This window comes from Caenorhabditis elegans, chromosome II (assembly GCF_000002985.6).
Source record: "Caenorhabditis elegans chromosome II".
Classification (NCBI taxonomy): domain Eukaryota; kingdom Metazoa; phylum Nematoda; class Chromadorea; order Rhabditida; family Rhabditidae; genus Caenorhabditis; species Caenorhabditis elegans.
In genome coordinates, this window is record NC_003280.10 from 7,873,966 (window position 1) to 7,892,420 (window position 18,455).

General features: G+C 36.0%; 4 protein-coding genes, 1 long non-coding RNA gene and 5 other non-coding genes across 10 annotated transcripts; 5 read left to right on the plus strand and 5 right to left on the minus strand.

The window, feature by feature from the left end:
* Nucleotides 1–272: 272 nt before the first annotated feature.
* T01H3.2 (Peroxin/Ferlin domain-containing protein) lies at nt 273–4,029 on the minus strand. The gene is made up of 16 exons (NM_063257.8): nt 3,951–4,029; nt 3,730–3,905; nt 3,213–3,687; nt 2,953–3,170; nt 2,776–2,904; nt 2,592–2,717; nt 2,428–2,541; nt 2,236–2,384; nt 1,969–2,191; nt 1,794–1,919; nt 1,635–1,733; nt 1,139–1,585; nt 996–1,091; nt 662–941; nt 554–613; nt 273–489 (listed from the first exon to the last, which is right to left on the minus strand). Exons 1-16 carry the CDS (start codon nt 4,021–4,023, stop codon nt 338–340), a joined length of 2,943 nt encoding a protein of 980 aa, NP_495658.1. The 5' UTR covers nt 4,024–4,029; the 3' UTR covers nt 273–337.
* T01H3.11 lies at nt 1,822–2,239 on the plus strand. The gene has a single exon (NR_147812.1). It is a non-coding gene; the product is annotated as an Unclassified non-coding RNA T01H3.11 (non-coding RNA).
* Nucleotides 4,030–4,116: 87 nt separating the features above from the next.
* vha-4 (V-type proton ATPase 21 kDa proteolipid subunit c'') lies at nt 4,117–5,351 on the minus strand. Its single transcript, NM_063258.9, has 4 exons — nt 5,276–5,351; nt 5,070–5,202; nt 4,874–5,021; nt 4,117–4,738 (listed from the first exon to the last, which is right to left on the minus strand). Exons 1-4 carry the CDS (start codon nt 5,346–5,348, stop codon nt 4,448–4,450), a joined length of 645 nt encoding a protein of 214 aa, NP_495659.1. The 5' UTR covers nt 5,349–5,351; the 3' UTR covers nt 4,117–4,447.
* A 299-nt stretch (nt 5,352–5,650) lies between these two features.
* On the plus strand, nt 5,651–6,540 carry T01H3.5 (XH domain-containing protein). The gene is made up of 4 exons (NM_063259.3): nt 5,651–5,883; nt 5,931–5,987; nt 6,037–6,213; nt 6,265–6,540. Exons 1-4 carry the CDS (start codon nt 5,808–5,810, stop codon nt 6,450–6,452), a joined length of 498 nt encoding a protein of 165 aa, NP_495660.2. The 5' UTR covers nt 5,651–5,807; the 3' UTR covers nt 6,453–6,540.
* A 306-nt stretch (nt 6,541–6,846) lies between these two features.
* On the plus strand, nt 6,847–8,802 carry perm-1 (Epimerase domain-containing protein). Its single transcript, NM_063260.8, has 6 exons — nt 6,847–6,973; nt 7,022–7,098; nt 7,148–7,431; nt 7,481–8,042; nt 8,091–8,156; nt 8,205–8,802. The coding sequence occupies exons 1-6, from the start codon at nt 6,856–6,858 to the stop codon at nt 8,556–8,558; spliced, it is 1,461 nt and encodes a 486-aa protein (NP_495661.1). The 5' UTR covers nt 6,847–6,855; the 3' UTR covers nt 8,559–8,802.
* Nucleotides 8,803–10,437: 1,635 nt separating this feature from the next.
* linc-93 lies at nt 10,438–10,836 on the plus strand. Its single transcript, NR_101720.1, has one exon. It is a non-coding gene; the product is annotated as a long non-coding RNA linc-93 (long non-coding RNA).
* A 3,043-nt stretch (nt 10,837–13,879) lies between these two features.
* On the minus strand, nt 13,880–14,003 carry T01H3.6. The gene has a single exon (NR_051395.1). It is a non-coding gene; the product is annotated as an Unclassified non-coding RNA T01H3.6 (non-coding RNA).
* Nucleotides 14,004–14,268: 265 nt separating this feature from the next.
* T01H3.8 lies at nt 14,269–14,474 on the plus strand. The gene has a single exon (NR_051396.1). It is a non-coding gene; the product is annotated as an Unclassified non-coding RNA T01H3.8 (non-coding RNA).
* Nucleotides 14,284–14,489, minus strand: T01H3.9. Its single transcript, NR_051397.1, has one exon. It is a non-coding gene; the product is annotated as an Unclassified non-coding RNA T01H3.9 (non-coding RNA).
* A 3,603-nt stretch (nt 14,490–18,092) lies between these two features.
* On the minus strand, nt 18,093–18,227 carry T01H3.7. The gene has a single exon (NR_051398.1). It is a non-coding gene; the product is annotated as an Unclassified non-coding RNA T01H3.7 (non-coding RNA).
* Between the last annotated feature and the right edge of the window lie 228 nt (nt 18,228–18,455).

Consider the following 18,455-nt stretch of genomic DNA (forward strand, 5'->3'; position numbering starts at 1 on the left):
GTTAAAAATGAGTCACAAGGGCATGATAACGAGCCATTAAATTGATTTACAGCTAGTGGGTGCCAACAGTTTAAAGGAGTCACAGAAAAAGTGTAAAAATTATACACGAGGGATTTAAAAAAATTGAATTGAGGTTTTTGCAAGGAAAATCAGAAAATAACAAATAAATTCCAATTTTCCACGAGAAGTACACAGCTTTGTGTAAACAACACGCGCTTCGTTCTGCTGGAGTGTCGTTGTTTGCTAAAAAACTGGAGTAAAAATTATAATTTTTTTCAATTTTAAAGTTTATCAAATCAAGTCATGATTATTATACACAAAATTACAAAGTAGAAAATCAATAAAAGGCAATGCTTTCCACTCGACATCCCATGTTCGTGGCACGTTCAACATCCCGCATCGCAATAATTGTGGCCTTCCGGTCGGTATACGGAACGACGCGCCAGTCGCGAACAACCGTAATGTTTGTGCCTCGGAGACAGATCGAACCTGAAGATAAAATATAATTGTTATAATCCATGGGTTTTTTTTCTCTCGATTGTCGAGGTCGCACCTCTTGCGCTGACGACTGCTTGCTGGAGATTGTCCATGGGATATGCATCGGAAATGGTTTCTGGAATTTGAATAGAATTACTTCAAAGCATATTTGAATTAAAAATACCATTTTTCGTATCAATCCGGAACAGGATAAATTTAATTCGCACATAAAGTATATCTGAATACCCGGTTAATTCGATATCATTCACAGCTTTGGGAGATATATTATCAGTTATCACAGATGTATCTAGATCAAGGTGCCTCCAATCTGAACTTGATAGGAAGGAAGATGATTTTGAGTTTGTCAGACTTCTTGATAAAATCGTTCCATCATAAGTAGCGCACCATAATTTCATTCCTTCCCATTGTAAATGCATAGATGAAATAGGAGAATCCGTGAGTATCTGTAATTAAATTTGATTAAAATAAGATCGCTTGTACATATTTTCAAATAAAACCTCTGTCCAATTTGTACCAGTAAAGTGTTCTCTGTCCACTCCGTTTCGTATCAATATATGGCCATCCTTTGTGAGTACTACCACAACTATTGTTCCCTGATTTGAAAAAACATAATTAATAAGAATATTTAGGTACACCTCACTTCACATGATTCTATTTTAGAGACTCTAACGCATTGGATAGGAGGAGATTCAACATGACACCATGGTGATTTATTCAATTCGAACTTTGCCTGTCTTCTCCAAACACGACGTCGAGCTTTTCCTTGAGCTTTTTCATTGTAGCTGTAGACTCCGTCAATGTTATTCGAATACTTCCAAGTGTCCTCTTCGAGTTGCCACGCCGAATCTATCCAACTCCAATTTGTGGATGGTAGTGATGACGGAGACGGTGGACATGGCTTGTTGTCACACATCCAAGCCGAAATCCCCTTCTGAGATCCTTGAAATGAAATGAATCCACGGAAAACTGCATGTTTTTGATATTCAAACATTTTAAGAGTTATTTGATCGGTCATTTTGTAGTCATGAGTAGTACTATGAGAACTCAATGGATTGTAATTGCTACTCAGCGAATAGAGATTTCCAGACTGAAAACATTTTTTTTTGTTGAGTTTTACTTTAATATTCATGAAAAACCTGATTAATCGCCCAAACGCTCCCCTTTACTCCACAATCTACACTTTCAAACAGTCCATCTACAACAAGACCTCGACTTTCTCCAGGATTCACTCGTTTCTGTAAATAAATAAACCCGATAAACAGTAGTTTTTAGTGTAACTTTTCCATTCTCAATACCTCAAATTTACTTTCTTTGCTCATTTCAGCCAAGCAGTGCCAACGTACAACACCTTCCGAGCTAATGGACCACATACAATCTCCAAACGAATTTCGTGTTGAGGAGCAGATGTAATCTCGAATTATCTGTAAATAGTTATTGTTACTGAAATCTCCATGTTTTCTTAGAACTCACCGTTTCAAGGATCGATTGAAATGTGGTACGAGACTTTTCGTCTGTGAAAGCAAAGCACTCAGAATCGGAATTTGCTCCGATAAAGACGTATAGTAGATACTTTTGTGGGAGACGTTGGAAACATGGGAGCACTGATTTGATGGATGAAGTATCGATTGACTTTGATAATGAATTATCTCCATATATTTGAAGATTATTATTAAGAATTGTGATGTTGACACTCCTAAAATTTGATGTTCTTTTGGTTAATAAAATGAAAATTTTTACCGAAACAGTTCTCCCTGCATTAATTGGCACCTTATTTGTCTGGGCGTGTTTGGTCCTTCCAATTCTTCTGGTGAATCAATACCAACTCCATTAACACTATTCATAAGACTCCATGATCTATCAGACGTTTCTTGAAGTCTTTCTAATATCTGTATAGAAGAAATGAATATGACAACTATTTAAAATGTTCACCTGTAAACGCCAATCAGCTTTTTTGAATTGTAAAACTTCCATTTTCGATTTCAAGCTTGATGATGACATGAAATAATCGGGAATTTTATCGAACAAAACAGAGCCTGTATGAATCTTCAAAAAAGTTTTTAATGAAAACTGACACTCTTAACAAATTTTCATACCGATATCCATTTTTGATCATTCGGTTCTCCACGATCAACAATTCTTTCGAATCGTTTTCCTGATGGTTCTCGCGGCTCAATCCCAGTTCGAACTTCAATTTTTTCACGAGTTGAGACACAGAATACCTGAAATGTTCCATTTGTCATTCAAATTCTCTACAAAAAGAATTGATGTTTACTTTACCTGATCATTTCTTGTAACTGATATTTTAGAAATTCCTCCTTGTGTGGTCATTTGATAGCTTTCAGATGTAATATTTTCCATTTTATGTTCTTTTAGTTTTTCATCAATATCCAAACGAACAAACCATACCTGAAATCATATCTACAGTAACCCGAGTTGCCAATTTCTACAACTTACACAGCCATCTGCCGTAATACACCACATAGTTCGAGTACCAATTGATGCACTAATTACAGCTTTATTTTTCGGTGTAGGTATGCTTTTCCAGCTGAAGCCGTTTTGATTTTGACGTGTTATGCCAACTCGATGAAACATTTTACCATCCCATGTGATTGCCATAAGAGTTGCAAGTGATGGAGATGCTGATATAAGGGTGACGTCATCAGATTCACAGTCTGAAATATGCAAATAAGGACATTTCAATATGGGCACATTACCTTTGAATGTAACTTTTGAAATTAGCTGCCAGCTTCTACCACTAGGACAACTGGGATGTATTCCATCTCTTCGATAAATATTTCCATCACTTCCAAGTGCAAATAAAATCATTCCACCTTCACCCATTACATCCATTCCACCAATTGCCAATTCAGTGAACATTCTTGTCTCTTCATTTGACATTTCAATCCACTGATCATGTGATGTGTATCTAACATTTCGTTTCAGAACTCGTCTTCTCACAAGATGATACATTCTACATTGTTTATCCCATTTCGGAGCAAGGAATGATAATGAATACTGCCATCCTTCCTTGTCATACTTCCGTGGATCTAAATGAGGATGCCAGTTATCTTCCCAGCTCCATCCAGGATCGATTTCATTAGCAGAAGGATCGATTGATACGCGGCCACTTTCGTCGGAAAATCGAGGACGATCAATGAAAAATGTGCCTCTCCAAATGCCAATCCATCGCTAAAGATACAAGGAGTAGACGGCAAGTTGCTATTAGTTTACCTGATTATTATATATTTCAGCACGTTCTCGAATGGCTAAATGAGTTGGTAAAACTAAAATGAGAACTCTTCCACTTCGATCAATTGCAAATGCGGAAGTTGGAGACGCAACTATTGTACAAATCGCTGAACCATCTGAACATGGAATCTCTTTCCATTCTATTTCACTAATGCATCCTGAACGAAGATTGTTTAAAATAACTTTTATTCTCAAAGAATTACTTGGATCAGAAGGTGATGGAATTCTGCATGCAACTCCATTTGCTGATACCGTCCATATGTATTCAAATGGCATATAAAGCTATCGAAAAGAATACTTTTCTGTAACAAAATATATCCTAGAAGTAATGTAGTGGTCGAAACTACGAAGAACAAACTTATCAACCTATGACTGTTTTTCAATTTATTAACACGATATATATTCTTATGAAAAAAAAATCTGTATGAACGGGACGGGGAAATTGAAATGGGGAAAATGGAAACAATTTGTCATGATAGACAAATGTTGAACACATTGAAAAAAGGTTAAATTGAGAAAATTCAATCAATATTACAAGAAATAGGAATGTATGATGAAATCACCGAAACACAGTGTGTAAGAGAAAAGGGGCTCAAGAAAAATATACATTCGTTTTGAAAAATATGAGAGCAGTGGCGGAGTGACTGGATTGATGCTCTATGGAACTAGAAAAAATTACTAATTTTTGAATGGCATTGATTTATTTGTTTCCGAATGAAGCCTTGTTAGTCTGAACAATTCCGATGATCATTCCGAAGAGTCCAATAGCGGAAGCGAAAATTTCAATAATGAGAATCTTGACGAAAAGAGCTGGATTGGCGGCATCAGCAATGGCAGCTCCAGATCCGACGATTCCGACAGCAAGACCACAGACAAGGTTGGAGAGTCCGACGGTGAGACCACCTCCAAAGATCATGTATCCTGAAGCGAGGTTACGAGCAAGGATTGCCATTCCGTCTTCAGTATCAGGAAGATCTTCACGACGGAATTCCTGAAAAATCATTCCATGTTTTTTTTTCTAAAACTTTTTAAAAATTAATCTTTAATTGTAATTTTTTTACAAGAAAGCTGAGTTTCAAAAAGAAAACATAAATTTTAATTTGTAATAATAGTTTCTGAAACTTACAGCGAGCTTTCCGACGAACACGAAAGCCATGATAATACCGAAAATAGCAACAGCTTCGCAGAAAATAATAGAAACAAGATTCTTTGTTCTAATTCTTGGTGCCTTAACTCCTCCTCCGAGAATTGAAGATCCCGTTGTGAAGATTCCCCTTAAAAAGCGAATTATTTTTATTTTCTTTCAAAAAATGAAAAATTACCATCCGGCTCCCAAGACGGAAAGCGAAAGCGAGAATCCGATACCAAGACCAGCCCACATATGTGGTGATGTCGATGTCAAGAACCATCCAATGTCAAATCGATGTCCTTGTCCACTGAGCATGTAAAACAACCCTGAAATTAATTTTAATATATTAAAAACATTTGATATCTTTTTCATTTATGGGAAATTAAAAAAAAATCTTACCTGTTCCAAGAATGATCAGGGTTGTGATTACCGTCAAGGTAGCAGTCGTTTTTAAAATTGCTCCGGCCGCCATTACCTGATAAAAATCAATAATTTTGACGATAAAAATAATGTTTTAAGGGTAGGGAAAACTGAGAAACAGAGTTAAGTCATTCATCATATCACAATAAATCGAAAAACACGATTGAAACACAAAGAACGTGGTGAATTTCAGCTCAGCCGTGAGAAACGGGATTTTTGGCAAGAATTATCGATGAACGAGTGGTTTTCGGTCGAGCGGAATGGAAACCAGGCCGCGTGCCGGAGGCCACGGCCATGGTTCTTTAGCATTAGAAGTTGAACAGGGAAGGATAGAGTTAAAGAAAGAGATATGGGGAGAACTCTTGAAATTGTTGACTTATAATCAAGAAAATATATTCTGAAAAAGTCAATTTAATTTTAATTATTCACGTGGTGAGCCACGTTTACATTAGGAATAAATGTGAATAAAGGAACGCGTTTTAAGATTTGATTCATTTTCTTTTTTATTACGATGGAGTGGAAAAATGATGTTTTGAGATTCAGTGGATTTGATTATGGTGTTTCGAAAATAAGAATGTTGAACGAAGGTAAATATCAATTAATTAAATTTCTCTCGTGCAATCAGTGAATTCAGAACTTCATAGTGAATGTGATCAATTATCAAAATCGAATGAATCAACTTCTCTGAAAGGTAAATAGAAATTTGGGCAGAATTTTTGAAAACTAGGATTATTTTTCAGATATTACTGAAGAACCTAAGGATGAGAAGCTAGAGAGCATCATTGAAACAGCCAAGAACAAAGAAAGTGAGAAAGAAGAGAACAGTCATGTTTTCAATGATTGTGAATTCGATGCAATGACTGAAAGAAAAATAGAGAATTTTTATTTTCGAAATGTGGAGCAAGCCGAGAAGAAAAGTAAGAAAACTGTTTTACTTGACATTACAACTATTCTAAGTTTTATTTCAGTGAAGCATTTGACTACTCTTAAATCGAAATGGTCTGAACCGTGGCAAACTGGAGAGGAAATCGTAGCTAAAGTTTATTTAAAGCCGAAGAATCACGAAAATCCATGGAAGGATGGGACATTCCAAGAGAAAGAAGCTGTTGAGATGCAAAAGAACGGGAAGAAACACGGAAGATGCATTATTAGTTGAATTTATACATATTTTAATGAGATAAATAAATGATTGAATAAAAAAAACTTTAAATTTAAATCTGAATTAACAAAACAATCAAATGAAAGAATGTACGAGATTGAGAGACGTGAGACAACGATAGATTCGTGGTGGGGTCGGATGCTTCAATGCAGCCATGCGCCTTTAATACCGTATCCTCTTCACTCGCGGGAAATCTGTTTTAAAAATGTTTGCCCGCGTTCTTTTGAGTATTTATTTTGCATGCAAATTTGTAGAAATATTTCTTTCTAGAAATCTCTCAAAAAGTTTTATTAATAAATTTTATTCAAAATTATATTATAAATTTATTCTTTTCTTCCTACGTTTTACTTTTTGTGAAATTCCTAGTTTTCATCCAATAACTTCTTTCCAGTATTCAAATATGCGGGTTACGATTCTAGGAAACAATCTGACTGCACGTCATTTTGTGAAGTATCTTGGAAATTGCCACCAATCTGTCCAACTTTCTCTTTGGACATTTGACGATTCAGAATATCCTGGTACGAATTTTGCTCGCTTATTCGCTTAATATATTGATCGAAATTCAGAATTTGAAAATGTCTCCACTTGCCTTCGTTACCACGGGATGAAGAACCTTCCTAATGCTCTGCTAGCAGCTGATGTGGTAAACATACTAATATAATTATTTTTCTTCTTAAAAAATAATTTTCTAGGTCGTCAATCTTCATGAATGCACCGATTTCTCACTGCTTCCAGACGTTGCTAAACTTCAGATGCACAACGTGGAAGTTGTCAGATCAGTACTGTTCCATTGCAATTCGCCATTGGTTCATCTTTCGACACCCTTCTTGCAATGTTCTCATCGCTGGCCAAATGTTTATGAACCCGAGCGTGATCCAGTCGTCTTCAAACCTCAATGGCCATTCCCTGAGTATTGTGCGAGCAAGTTTGAAGCCGAGAAACTCGTTAAATCCGCTCCGAACGACTGCTACATTGTGTTTGTGCAATTACTTTCATTTTGTCTTTTTATTTTGTATTAATTTCAGAAGATGCGTTCCAACTTATGGCGAAGGCGACGATTGCTCTATTCTCACTGATTTGATCTATTTCTCCAACGACAAAACCATTCTATTTCTCGGTGATGATGACGGTCATATGCAAATGGCGTACGCTGGAAATGCAGCTGTGGCAATATGGTCAGCCGTCTGCAGATTACTTTCACAATCCACTAGTTTGAATCTGAACGAGTCATTTGAAGAGGAATTGGGCGATTTGCTGACTTCAGCCGAAAGCTCTTTCCGCTTCCATCAGGAGAGTGAGAGAGTTTTTGAAAAGAGCAAATTGGAATTGTATGCCATTAAAGAAGAGGACGAAAATCTTGAAGGGTATCGTGCTCGTCATAATACAGTTCGCACCAGCATCGATGTCGACTCCGAGTCCAAAACAGATATCGACGAGAACTTGACCGAAGAAGGCGAAGTGTTCGAGCAAGGTGATTGCACAAAACAAGGATTCAATTTCGAAATTGAGGACGAACCGCAGTCTCAAAATTTGGACTTCTCGATAATCAACGACTCGAAATTTTCTAAAAATGATCGCGTTTTCGAGGTTATTTTATATTTTAAAAAATACCCCGAAACGAATGTTATTTTTCAGATTTTCTTGATCAACGACGAAACTCCAAAGAAAACAGTTTACAGCACCTATGGACAACTTCTCTATGTAAGATGGTTTTTATATCAACAAAATCAAATACTGTTCATGTTTTAGACTGGAAAAAGACTTCGTTCTGCCGTTCAGCTCTCGTTTATTCCACTTTACTACATCTACCTGTTGTTCTGCATGGTTCTCCAGTTCACCATGAAGCTTTTTGGGCCACTCAAGTTCGCATCACTTCTGCCCAGCCCTGCTTTTCTGTACTTCTATTTCCACCACTGGACCTTTTTCAACGCTACGAAAAGTCTTCTGATGTTGGGATACAAGCCAAACTTCGAGTTCAAAGAATGTGTCAACAACTGCGTGAAACATTATCGAGAGTTCCGTAAGAAAGATGTTCGTCTCTTCTCATGGCAAAACTCTCTGACTGGAAACCCAAAATCTTTCAATTTGGATATAGTGCATTGATGCAGTATCCCACCCATATAAAATTGTTCGGTTTTTCCAATAATCCAATACCCATTTAATGTAAATACTGAATTACTATTTTATATGTTGCCATTCTATAGTTTTTATGTTTATTTCACTTTTCCCCGATAGCATCCCCTACACATAGTTTTCTGTAAATAAAGTTAGGTAAGTTCCCTCCCCCCGGTATATCTTATATGAATTCTATAAGCACCCTTCATTCCCAATAAAGCATAGTTTTCATTTTCCATTTGTAGCATATAATAGGTCTGTGGGGAATGTATTCCGGCGACATTGATTGTGGATATTCTGAACTAAACAAATTTGAAAAAGGTATTCGAAGAGTAGCTTTTGAAATATTCTAAAATACAACCACAGAGATTTTTTGATTTTCTATTATTTATATTAAAAATTTAAAACTTAATTTTTTTTAACGCAAACCAATTAAAATACTCTGCAAACATGGGAGAGATTAAAAAAATTTATAAATTAATTTATAACATTTCCAAATCGTGAAGTTTATTTTTGTCTTTCATCATTGTTCGTTTTCAATCCTGTCTGGTGGGTGTTACAGAAGTGAGTTAATAGGTAGGTAAGGTAGGTGGGTAAGCAAGCTAGGTAGGTAAGTAAAATAGGTAGGTAAACAAGGTAGGGAAGGTAGGTAGGCAAGCTTGGTAGGTAAGAAAGCTAGGGAGGTAAGGAAATCTAGGTAGGTAAGTAAGGTAGGTAAGCTAGGTAAGTAAGGTAGGTAGGCAAGCTTGGTAGGTAAGAAAGCTAGGTAGGTAAGGAAAGCTAGGTAGGTAAGTAAGGTAGGTAAACTAGGTAGGTAAGCTTGGTAGGTAAGAAAGCTAGGTAGGTGAGGTTGATAAGCAAGCTAGATAGGTAAGGCAGGTAGGGAAGAGCTAGGTAGGTAGGTATGTAAGTAAGGTAGGTAGGCAAGCTAGGTAGGTAAGGTAGGTAGGCAAGCTTGGTAGGTAAGAAAGCTAGGGAGGTAAGGAAATCTAGGTAGGTAAGTTAGCTAGGTAAGCTAGGTAGGTAAGCTAGGTAGGTAAGTAAGGTAGGTAAGCTAGGTAAGTAAGGTAGGTAGGCAAGCTTGGTAGGTAGAAAGCTAGGTAGGTAGGAAAGCTAGGTAGGTAAGTAGGTGGTAGCTGGTGGTAGCTGGTGGTAAGAAAGCTAGGTAGGTAGGTGATAACAGCTGATGGTAGGATAACAGCTAGATAGTAGCAGTAGGAAGACTAGTAGTAGTAGTAGTAGTAGTAGCACCGTGTAGGTAAGAAAGCTAGGAGGTAAGCAAATCTAGGTAGGTAAGTAAGGTAGGTAAGCTAGGTAGGTAAGCTAGGTGGGTAAGGTAGGTAAGCTAGGTAGGTAAGGTAGGTAGGCAAGCTTGGTAGGTAAGAAAGCTAGGGAGGTAAGGAAATCTAGGTAGGTGAGTTAGCTAGGTAAGCTAGGTAGGTAAGCTAGGTAGGTAAGTAAGGTAGGTAAGCTAGGTAGGTAACCAAACTAAGTGTGTAGGCTGGGTTGATGGATAAGCTAGGCAGGTAGGAAAGTAAAGTAAGCAAGCTAGGTAGGTGAGTTAGATAAGCAAGCTAGGTAGGTAAGTTAGGGAGGTAAGCTAGGTAGGTAAAAAAAAGCTAGGTAGGTGAAGTAGGTAGGTAGGTGAGTTAGGTAGGTAGGTAAGGTAGGTAGGTAAGGTAGGTAGGTAAGATAGGTAGGTCAAAAAATCCGAAATTTTGGTTTCAAAAAATTTAGAATCAGCAGCTTTTCGCGCCAACCAAAATTTTCAGCACCCTGCAATTACAGAAGAGAAGAGAGAGAGAGAGAGAGAGAGAGAGAGAGAGAGAGAGAGAGAGAGAGAGAGAGAGAGAGAGAGAGAGAGAGAGAGTCTCATAGTTATTTGGTACTAATGGAAAATAAAAACTTTACTTTCATATCTTTCCTTATAGAGATGGTGGGACGATTGGTATTTGGCGATTGGATGCGGTTGGGTCCCAAATGATTAATCGGTACGACCCTGGATTGGTATTTCCACCGGATCCTGCCTGATATTCGGACTTCCAACTCCACCCTGTGCGTAGCTCTCACCAGAATATCCAGATGATGAAGCAGCCGATTCGTCAACCATTGATTCTTCTTCTTCGTGAGTGACGTTCCAAAATTATGAGAAAATATGATCCGGTATTTTTAAATCATAAATCTCAACATTTCGCATCTGGGTAATATCAATTAGTGATTGCATTTTACAATGTGATACATCCAGAATAAAATGATGAATTGAATGTAGTTTGGTTCGTTCTCGTGTTCAGTTCATAATTTCCCGTTCCACTTGAGCATTATTCTCTTTATCACGCTATGAGAAAAGTGTATACATACTTGAGAGAATTAGAAGACCCTTATCAAAACATGCGGATCAACACAAGTGCTCAGAGTTACTGAAGAACTGAACCACTTTCAAATTTCGAAATGCGGTTCACTTCAAAGTGCTCGGGGACGCTCGGTGTCTTAGCCAAAGACACCAAATCAATAAGTAGCCGTGGCCATTCGCAGCCGTCTTCTCATCGATTCTCGTCCAGCTTTGCTACGTCTCTTCTAAAGTGAAGAAATTTCTTGAAAACTTCTTCACCGTTTCGCAATACTTTTCCCGTTTGAATGCAATTTCAAAGTTTTTTTCTCGTTTGTCTTAGTTTCTAAGTATGGGTAAACAACTTCAAAATCTCGAAAAGAAGAGCTCATTGAGCTGAAAAAACTCTTCTTTCTTTCTGTTCTTCTCGGTTTTTTTTTGTGTTCCAGTGATTCATGATATTTGTTTCTGCTGATTATAAAGTAGTTTCTCAAAATTCAAGATTTTAGATTTCACTGCGTATTATTTGGAAATATTGTTTCAATAAAAATCTGAGTAGTGCCAGTGGGGATTTTGTTTAAACACACTTGTAATCCAAATTGATAGGCTGTTACAATGAATATTCCAGATTTTTTGATTTTCTAAAATTTTTAAGTTTTGGTAAATTGCCAAAGTCACGAAACTATTTCGCATTTATTTATTTCTAATTTGGAAAGTTATCTTTTTTGAATTTAAAGATGAGTTCAACTGTAGCTTATAATTGTATTTATGGTCCAATTCCATTTGCACCCACATACACCTCTCATTAACTATTTTCTCTGGGTCCCGTATATTTCCTTAGAAATTTTAATTCTTCTGGCAATTTCCATGGGAGCATCTCCTCTCATCTACGCCACAAACAAGCAACGGACCACTTCTCGTGTCTCTTGCTCCATTTCTCTTATTTGGAGCCAATTTCTTTTTCTTCTTCTCTCAGCCATCAATTTAAAAAGTCCACCTGTTCAGAATATGTTAACAATCCGTTAAATAGGTCATACTAATCGTCGTCAGAAGTGTCCAGCTGTGTGCCCCCGAGAAATATGCGTTTCTTCTCACCATTTCTCAAGTAGTATTCGGTTTCACTTCGTTTTCTAGAGGATTTTGTTCTTAAACTAGAAGAACGAGAAGAAAGGAGTCAAGTGGCACATGTACTAGTTGTGTACGAAATTGAAAAGAAATATAAGAAATGTAGAAAAAAAGGTTCAAACCACGAAGGTTTTTGATCAAGAAGCTTTGATATATTTCCATTGTTTAGTTACCATAGTTTTAATAATTTATTTTTTGGGCTCCTCCAACATTTTTCACGTCTCTAACTTTTGCAGTAATTTTTTAACCTATTAATGTAAACTGTATGCCTGTTGTATTAGGGAACTTCCGTACTATACCCCATATTTTACTATTTATTTTTACAAAAGTAACATGGATAATTTGTCAGAAGTTTAATTTTTAATTGTGGTTATATTGTCACAAATTGTTCCAAAAATCACCAGCAATGAAAATTTACATAAAGTAAGTTAACCCTTATTCAACAAGTCTATAGTTTACAACTACAGTACCCATACAATTAATTTTACGCCTGCCAATTTCATTCCTACCAATTTCATGAGATCATTAACATTTGAAAATGTATCCAAAACATTCAAAAATTGTTTTCCACAGCTAACCCTACCTTTTCTTCCTAAATTTGCCCACATCCAAACCATATAATTAATGGTTCCCGTTAACTCGAATATATACACATGCGCCGGTCATTAGTAACCTGTCGATTTGAATTTCAACTCAAACAATAAAAATCTCTCAGTGAGTATGGCCGACAACAAAAACACACGCGGCACGTATTCCGGTTTTAAAAAGATAATTCCAGTGTATCGATGACTGCGTCTCTTGCCTCTGATTGGTGCTCTACGTCGCTCAAGAACCCTTGAATACTTGATTTTTTGACACGGAAATTGTTCTCCGTTTTTCTCGCATTGTTGATATTTTTCACTTTAGTCATTTATATGTTTTTAAAAGTTATTCTATCAGTTTATGAACACATTAGAATTCAGATTTATATTTGCGTCGTGAATTTTCAAAATTTTTTTGGAACTTCGCGTTTAGTTTTTTTTTTCTGAATACACACATATCAGATACAATATTAAAACATTCTAAACTTTTAAAATTTTCAGGTGAAGTTTTGGTAATTGCCAAATTTTCAAAAAAAGTGTTATCTCGTATTTAATAGTTTTAGTATTGTACAATGGTTTTGACCAATTCTACCGCTGGCAAGTTTTGTTGTAGATATTTTTGTAGTTGGCTTTTGAAAAAGGCATTTTCAAAATAATATTTTAAAAATTTACCAAGATGTTCCCTCTTATTATTTTTCTACTTATGCTTCAGTTTCAAATTACTAGAATAAAATTTCCACGCATATCTAAGCAGACCGATTGGTAACCAAGACAACCGTTTTCAATGTCACCTGCGCTTTTTCCACGTATTCCTATATCCGTTGCCCCATTCAAACCTTTTTCATGCTTCATGTATCTGTGTCTCTTCTGAATAGTTGTTTACGAGAAACTCTTATTCTTCTCTCTCACATTTCGCAATTCTCTCTAGCACGTCTCATCGCTCACACAATTTCTCGGGAAACAAAAAATGACTCACAGTGAGTGAGGGAGAAGGGCCAAGGCCTTTTGGGTCATGCTACAACTTTGTTATATGTTTACATGTGTCCACCATCCTGATGACCATAGATTTTTCTAGAATGTTTAGTTCTGTAGCTGTTATTATTGAAATGTGCATATCGAGCATACTTTTAAAGAACAATAACTGACATCACTGAGCTCATATGATTTGAATTTATGAAAAATGGTTTTGAAAGAGCACGGATCAAAACTGGTCATTCTGATTACTTTTAAACTTTTTTCTATTATGATACACAATTTTGGCCAAATTCACACAGTTGTCTAGTTAATGTTTTAAAATAACCAAAAATATATAACTAAGTTGGAATGCTTTAAAAAACTACTGATAAACATTGTTTTTGGATCAATTTCCAAAACTTTTGCTGATATGATTCATTCGGTATTTGTTAAAACTTCCATTTCTTTCAAATGAGAAAATGATAAATCCGTAGACTCACAATCTGTCTGCAAAAAAGACATGGTGCATAAAATAAGATCGTGTTAGGTGAGCTTGAAGATATCTAACCTGGAAGTCAGGCCTAGCGTTAGTAATGACCGTAGTTTGGAATTTTGAGGCATCATAGGCATCGACCTCCATTTGCCGAAATATAAAATTCAAACGGTAAATCTCACAGCTGATCTGCCTCTTTTCAATTCACGTAGACTGAGTCTATTTAACACTTTCATATGCCATCTTCATTCAAATTTGCATATAGTGAGTATGATCCTCTTCCCGTACGTCGTCCTTCTGTCGGGTCGCTTCTCATCTCGCATGTTCATCCGACCATAATCTTCCTGCGACTCTATAAATCATACACTCTCTTATAACCTCTTCCATCCTTCTTCTTCATCGCTCATTTTCACACCGTTTTGACAACATGCGAACAAGAAGACCGAGATCTCCACTTTTTTTTTAGTTTTCTCGAAGATTTCTGTCTTCTGGATCAATAAGCGTTCTTTTTTATTTATTTTTGGTTCACCAGCGGTTCACCTTAAATTTGTAACACCTGAGTGAACAATATTTCTTTTCTGTTTATCTATTCTTCAACTTGTTTTTGCCATCAGCAAGCCGAAGGCAGGGGCAGTAAAACCCAAGGTTCAGACGCAAAGTCTTCCCATTCGACAATAATTTTTTAACGTTCACTTTGAGATTTTATATCATATTATATTTATAAGTGTTGTAGTTCATTGATATAATTTTGGAACCGACACCAGAAAACATTTTAGTGTACTTCGTATTTAGATACTCGTCACACTAATCCTCTTAAAACATTCTTTCCAATTGCTCGTCACATCATCAACTGGATTCAATTTTTAAAAATCATTCATCTGAAGAACAGAAACCAATTTTGAATCCCTTTGAACTAATGACATATGATACTTGAAAAAGTAAACAAGAGCTCATGTGATGTGAAATTTTTGAAGAGCACAAAACTTTGTGTCTGGAAGGTTTTGGCACCTGCCTTTTGATATTCATGTTTGCCTCTACCCTGGGTTGAATTTTCCAGAAAAAATGTTTATTTATAGAAAATTGAACTTTTTTATATTACTATTTCCCCGTTGGTCAGTCCTTTCTCATATCAGTTTTAGAATTCAGTATCAGCTTCGCTTTAACTTTGTATATACACAGATTGAGAAAGGATAATTCCAGACACTATATCAAATGTAATCATGATAATTCACTTGATCAATGAGTTTTATATATTTTTTGGATAACTTTTGAAAAAAGCTTATTTTCCAAAACCACAGATTAATATTTCAACTTTCAAAATAAAATATCTTTCGGGAATAAGTACTGTATCCATCCACGTCAATCGTATACCTCAATTATTTGATCAGCCGTGAGCCATGGGCACATCATTTCCGTATTAATGCTCTCTCATTTTTCTGATAGTATTTTGTCACATGTATCTGACTTTTTCCATGCCACCAACTTGCTTTACCGCCCGATGCTTTATCTCTGCATACTGATAAGCATCTTTTAACTGAAACCTTTTTTAATTGGCTTGTGGTCAGATTGATTTGATTAGGGAGGTATGTAAGCTTGGGTATTTTGTAGTTGGTCTAGAGAATGAATAGAGTAAACTATCATTTTTAGGGAATTTATTCGAATGAGTTGATGTTACCCAATTCAGGACTTAATTTAAAATAATATTGTCTCAGAAAACGGAGTATATTTTTAATCTTCCACGAATATAAGCAATTCTAAATATAAATTTTCCATGTAGTTTGTATGCTGTGTTCTGTATTAAATTTCATCAAACAACCCATTTGACCTACTGATAAAAACGGCGGAAACTCTCTTTGCAAGTACAAGCTCTTACGTGTAAAGGGTAAATAAAACACAAGTTGTAGCCAAACAGATCCACCTCTATGGAATGTTGCTCCTTCTCTCAGTTCACCTAATTCTTCATCACTCTAATAGTTTTGTATCGGTTCAAAGTGTTCGGGGCTCGTTGGCGTAGATAGAGGTCATGAGCAAATAGATTGTGCTAAACTTTGCAGTTTTTAGAACGGGACCGTAATCTGTGATTTGTGAAACTAGGCGAAACAACGCGAGAAGAATTTGTTTGCGCGACGGTTTTAAAACCGTTTCTCCGTTGCCGAATGGCGCCATTCGTGGTGAGACCAGGAAATGTTAGACGAGTGAGAATTAGGAGATTATAGTGGATTATGGTACGCTTGTTAAAAAACAAAAAGGAAGGAATTGGGCTACATTCATCAATTAGTTCAAAGGAAATTCCTTAGATTTCTTCTGTGAAAGACAAACCTTACAAATTTATTTTCCGTTCCCATTTTCACTTGTATAAAATAAAAAAGTTTCTAAAAATAGAATACCAACCAGAAATTTTTTTTTCTGGAAAGAAGGAGCTTGCTGAGAAAAATGCACGGTTGTCCATCCAGCGACCGGAAATTGAGCGGCTTTTCTTTAAGAATAACATTATTTTCTCCCTTTTTCCCTTCAAACGTTCAATATTATAGAATCGTCTACCATTCTCATGACTTGTTGTTTTTTAGTAAGAACATATAATCTGAAGTCAAAATTGAAAATCATTCGGTTTCCATGGTTTCCCTAATCTAATAACATATTTTTTCGCATGAAAAGAGTTAGAACAAGATGCAGTTTTTTCCAATATTTTTCTTAGATTTTTCGATTGAAAACTGAAGATCAAAACCATTTTGAATCATGATTAGCAATATTTTCAGAAATTCTTCCGATTGCCTGCAATTGCGTTATTTTTAAAAGATGATGCGAACATGTCATCTGAAATTTTTGTAGTCCTAGGATATTTCAGTATGAAAAAATACTTGTGAAACTTTACCCATCAATTTTTAGTTTTGATTATGGATTTAGATTTTGATCAATGCGAACCATTTTCACGCCAACTTCAAGTTTGAATTTCTGGAACTCTAAGCTCACTCTGTGAACTTCTTCCAAAACGAGAACAGTTCTTGCTGTATTTAATTTCATACAAACAATAAGTTTAGAAAAAAAAACAATTTCTTAGAGAAAACATTGTTTATTCGTCATGTTCTAATGCTCATAGCATTTTTCTCCAAAGATTTCATAATAGTACCACGTACGTTCTTTTTCTAGAGTGATGACTCACATTTTCTCTCACTGAACAATTGTACATATTCCAATCGGTAGGAGGGGCTGTGATTCATTTCTATCATCCATCATTTTTGGTTCAAGAAATAGTTTCAAAAAATAATTTAAATAGATAACTGTATCTATATGATTCATCTTTCCCCACTACTTGAAAACAAACAAAAACAGAAGAATTTGCATTTATTAGAAGGAAACCGAAATTGAATTATTTATAATTTTCAGTCATGGTCTCTTATTTTCAATGGATTTTTTTGCAAGTTTTTTGTAATATTTCCACTACTACTGCTACTATTATAGTTTCCAACCGTCGTCCGCCTTTGAATAAAAAACAATGTAGGAGGTAAAAAGATACTGTACCTGAAGTAATATTTGCCAAGTGACGCATTCAATCAGGCCATTTAGGTCTCCCACTCAAAAGTACATGTTTAGAAATTGGCAAAAAAAAATCAAATGGAAAGGTGTGTTTCTGTTTTGTTGATTGTATTGTCATTTCGATCATGAAAACACAGAAAAAAAACGGCAAACTTTTTCTGGCACTTAACGTTTTGTTTTCTATAGTTCAATATTTCTGAACAAGCTTATAGTAACAAATAACCAGTACATTAAAAATCTTGATATCTTTATCTAGAGTCTAGAAACTCTATACTCTAGACATTCCGTTTTGTACTGAACTTGACTTTATACCAATTTCTGATCACTAATAACCAACTTAACTCATATCTTCTTCGTTTTTCAAAAAACCTCTCATATATTAGATATAACTGGCAGCTCTCCATTAGTCACTTCCTCACCACCACCACCACCGCTCCCAATCCGCCACATGTTCGTTATGTCTGAGTCTCTATTCGGCGTCCGCATCCATCGTTACTTCCAATCTTCCCTACCTCTTCTCACTCTATTCTATTCATCTTCTTTTCCTCCGTCCCCCTTCTCAGTCGGAAAAAAAGGAGGGAAAAAAGATGTTGTGGTCGTCGTCTCTTGCTTATCCCTCTTTTCGCTTGTTGCTTTTTCTGTTTTTCGCTCGTTCCTCCTTCGCCTCTAGCTATATTTGGTCTCTTTTTAGTAGGTCTCGAATATTTTGAATCCGATGATCCCTTAAGAGGTGAACATCGAATTTCGAAGGTTTTTTCTGTTATTTGCTCGGAGAATTTAATGACTCGGCGCATGATTCTTTATCTTCTCAATAAACAAACTTTTTTTCCTATCAAAAACTTATGACGAGTTATCAATTGAAGAAATTTGAT

Bases quoted from the DNA above. Each gene is read 5' to 3' on its own strand.
- T01H3.2 (NM_063257.8), bottom strand. From the start codon at position 4,023: ATGCCATTTGAATACATATGGACGGTATCAGCAAATGGAGTTGCATGC. The intron at 3,688-3,729 runs GTAAACTAATAG...TTGTATCTTTAG, and splicing joins CTGAAATATATAATAATCAG to CGATGGATTGGCATTTGGAG. The intron at 2,385-2,427 runs GTGAACATTTTA...TCTTCTATACAG, and splicing joins AAGCTGATTGGCGTTTACAG to ATATTAGAAAGACTTCAAGA.
- vha-4 (NM_063258.9), bottom strand. From the start codon at position 5,348: ATGGCGGCCGGAGCAATTTTAAAAACGACTGCTACCTTGACGGTAATC. The intron at 5,022-5,069 runs GTAATTTTTCAT...TCGCTTTTTAAG, and splicing joins TCCGTCTTGGGAGCCGGATG to GGGAATCTTCACAACGGGAT. The intron at 4,739-4,873 runs GTAAGTTTCAGA...ATGATTTTTCAG, and splicing joins TGTTCGTCGGAAAGCTCGCT to GAATTCCGTCGTGAAGATCT.
- T01H3.5 (NM_063259.3), top strand. From the start codon at position 5,808: ATGGAGTGGAAAAATGATGTTTTGAGATTCAGTGGATTTGATTATGGT. The intron at 5,884-5,930 runs GTAAATATCAAT...CAGTGAATTCAG, and splicing joins AATAAGAATGTTGAACGAAG to AACTTCATAGTGAATGTGAT. The intron at 5,988-6,036 runs GTAAATAGAAAT...ATTATTTTTCAG, and splicing joins TGAATCAACTTCTCTGAAAG to ATATTACTGAAGAACCTAAG.
- perm-1 (NM_063260.8), top strand. From the start codon at position 6,856: ATGCGGGTTACGATTCTAGGAAACAATCTGACTGCACGTCATTTTGTG. The intron at 6,974-7,021 runs GTACGAATTTTG...ATCGAAATTCAG, and splicing joins TGACGATTCAGAATATCCTG to AATTTGAAAATGTCTCCACT. The intron at 8,043-8,090 runs GTTATTTTATAT...GTTATTTTTCAG, and splicing joins AAAATGATCGCGTTTTCGAG to ATTTTCTTGATCAACGACGA.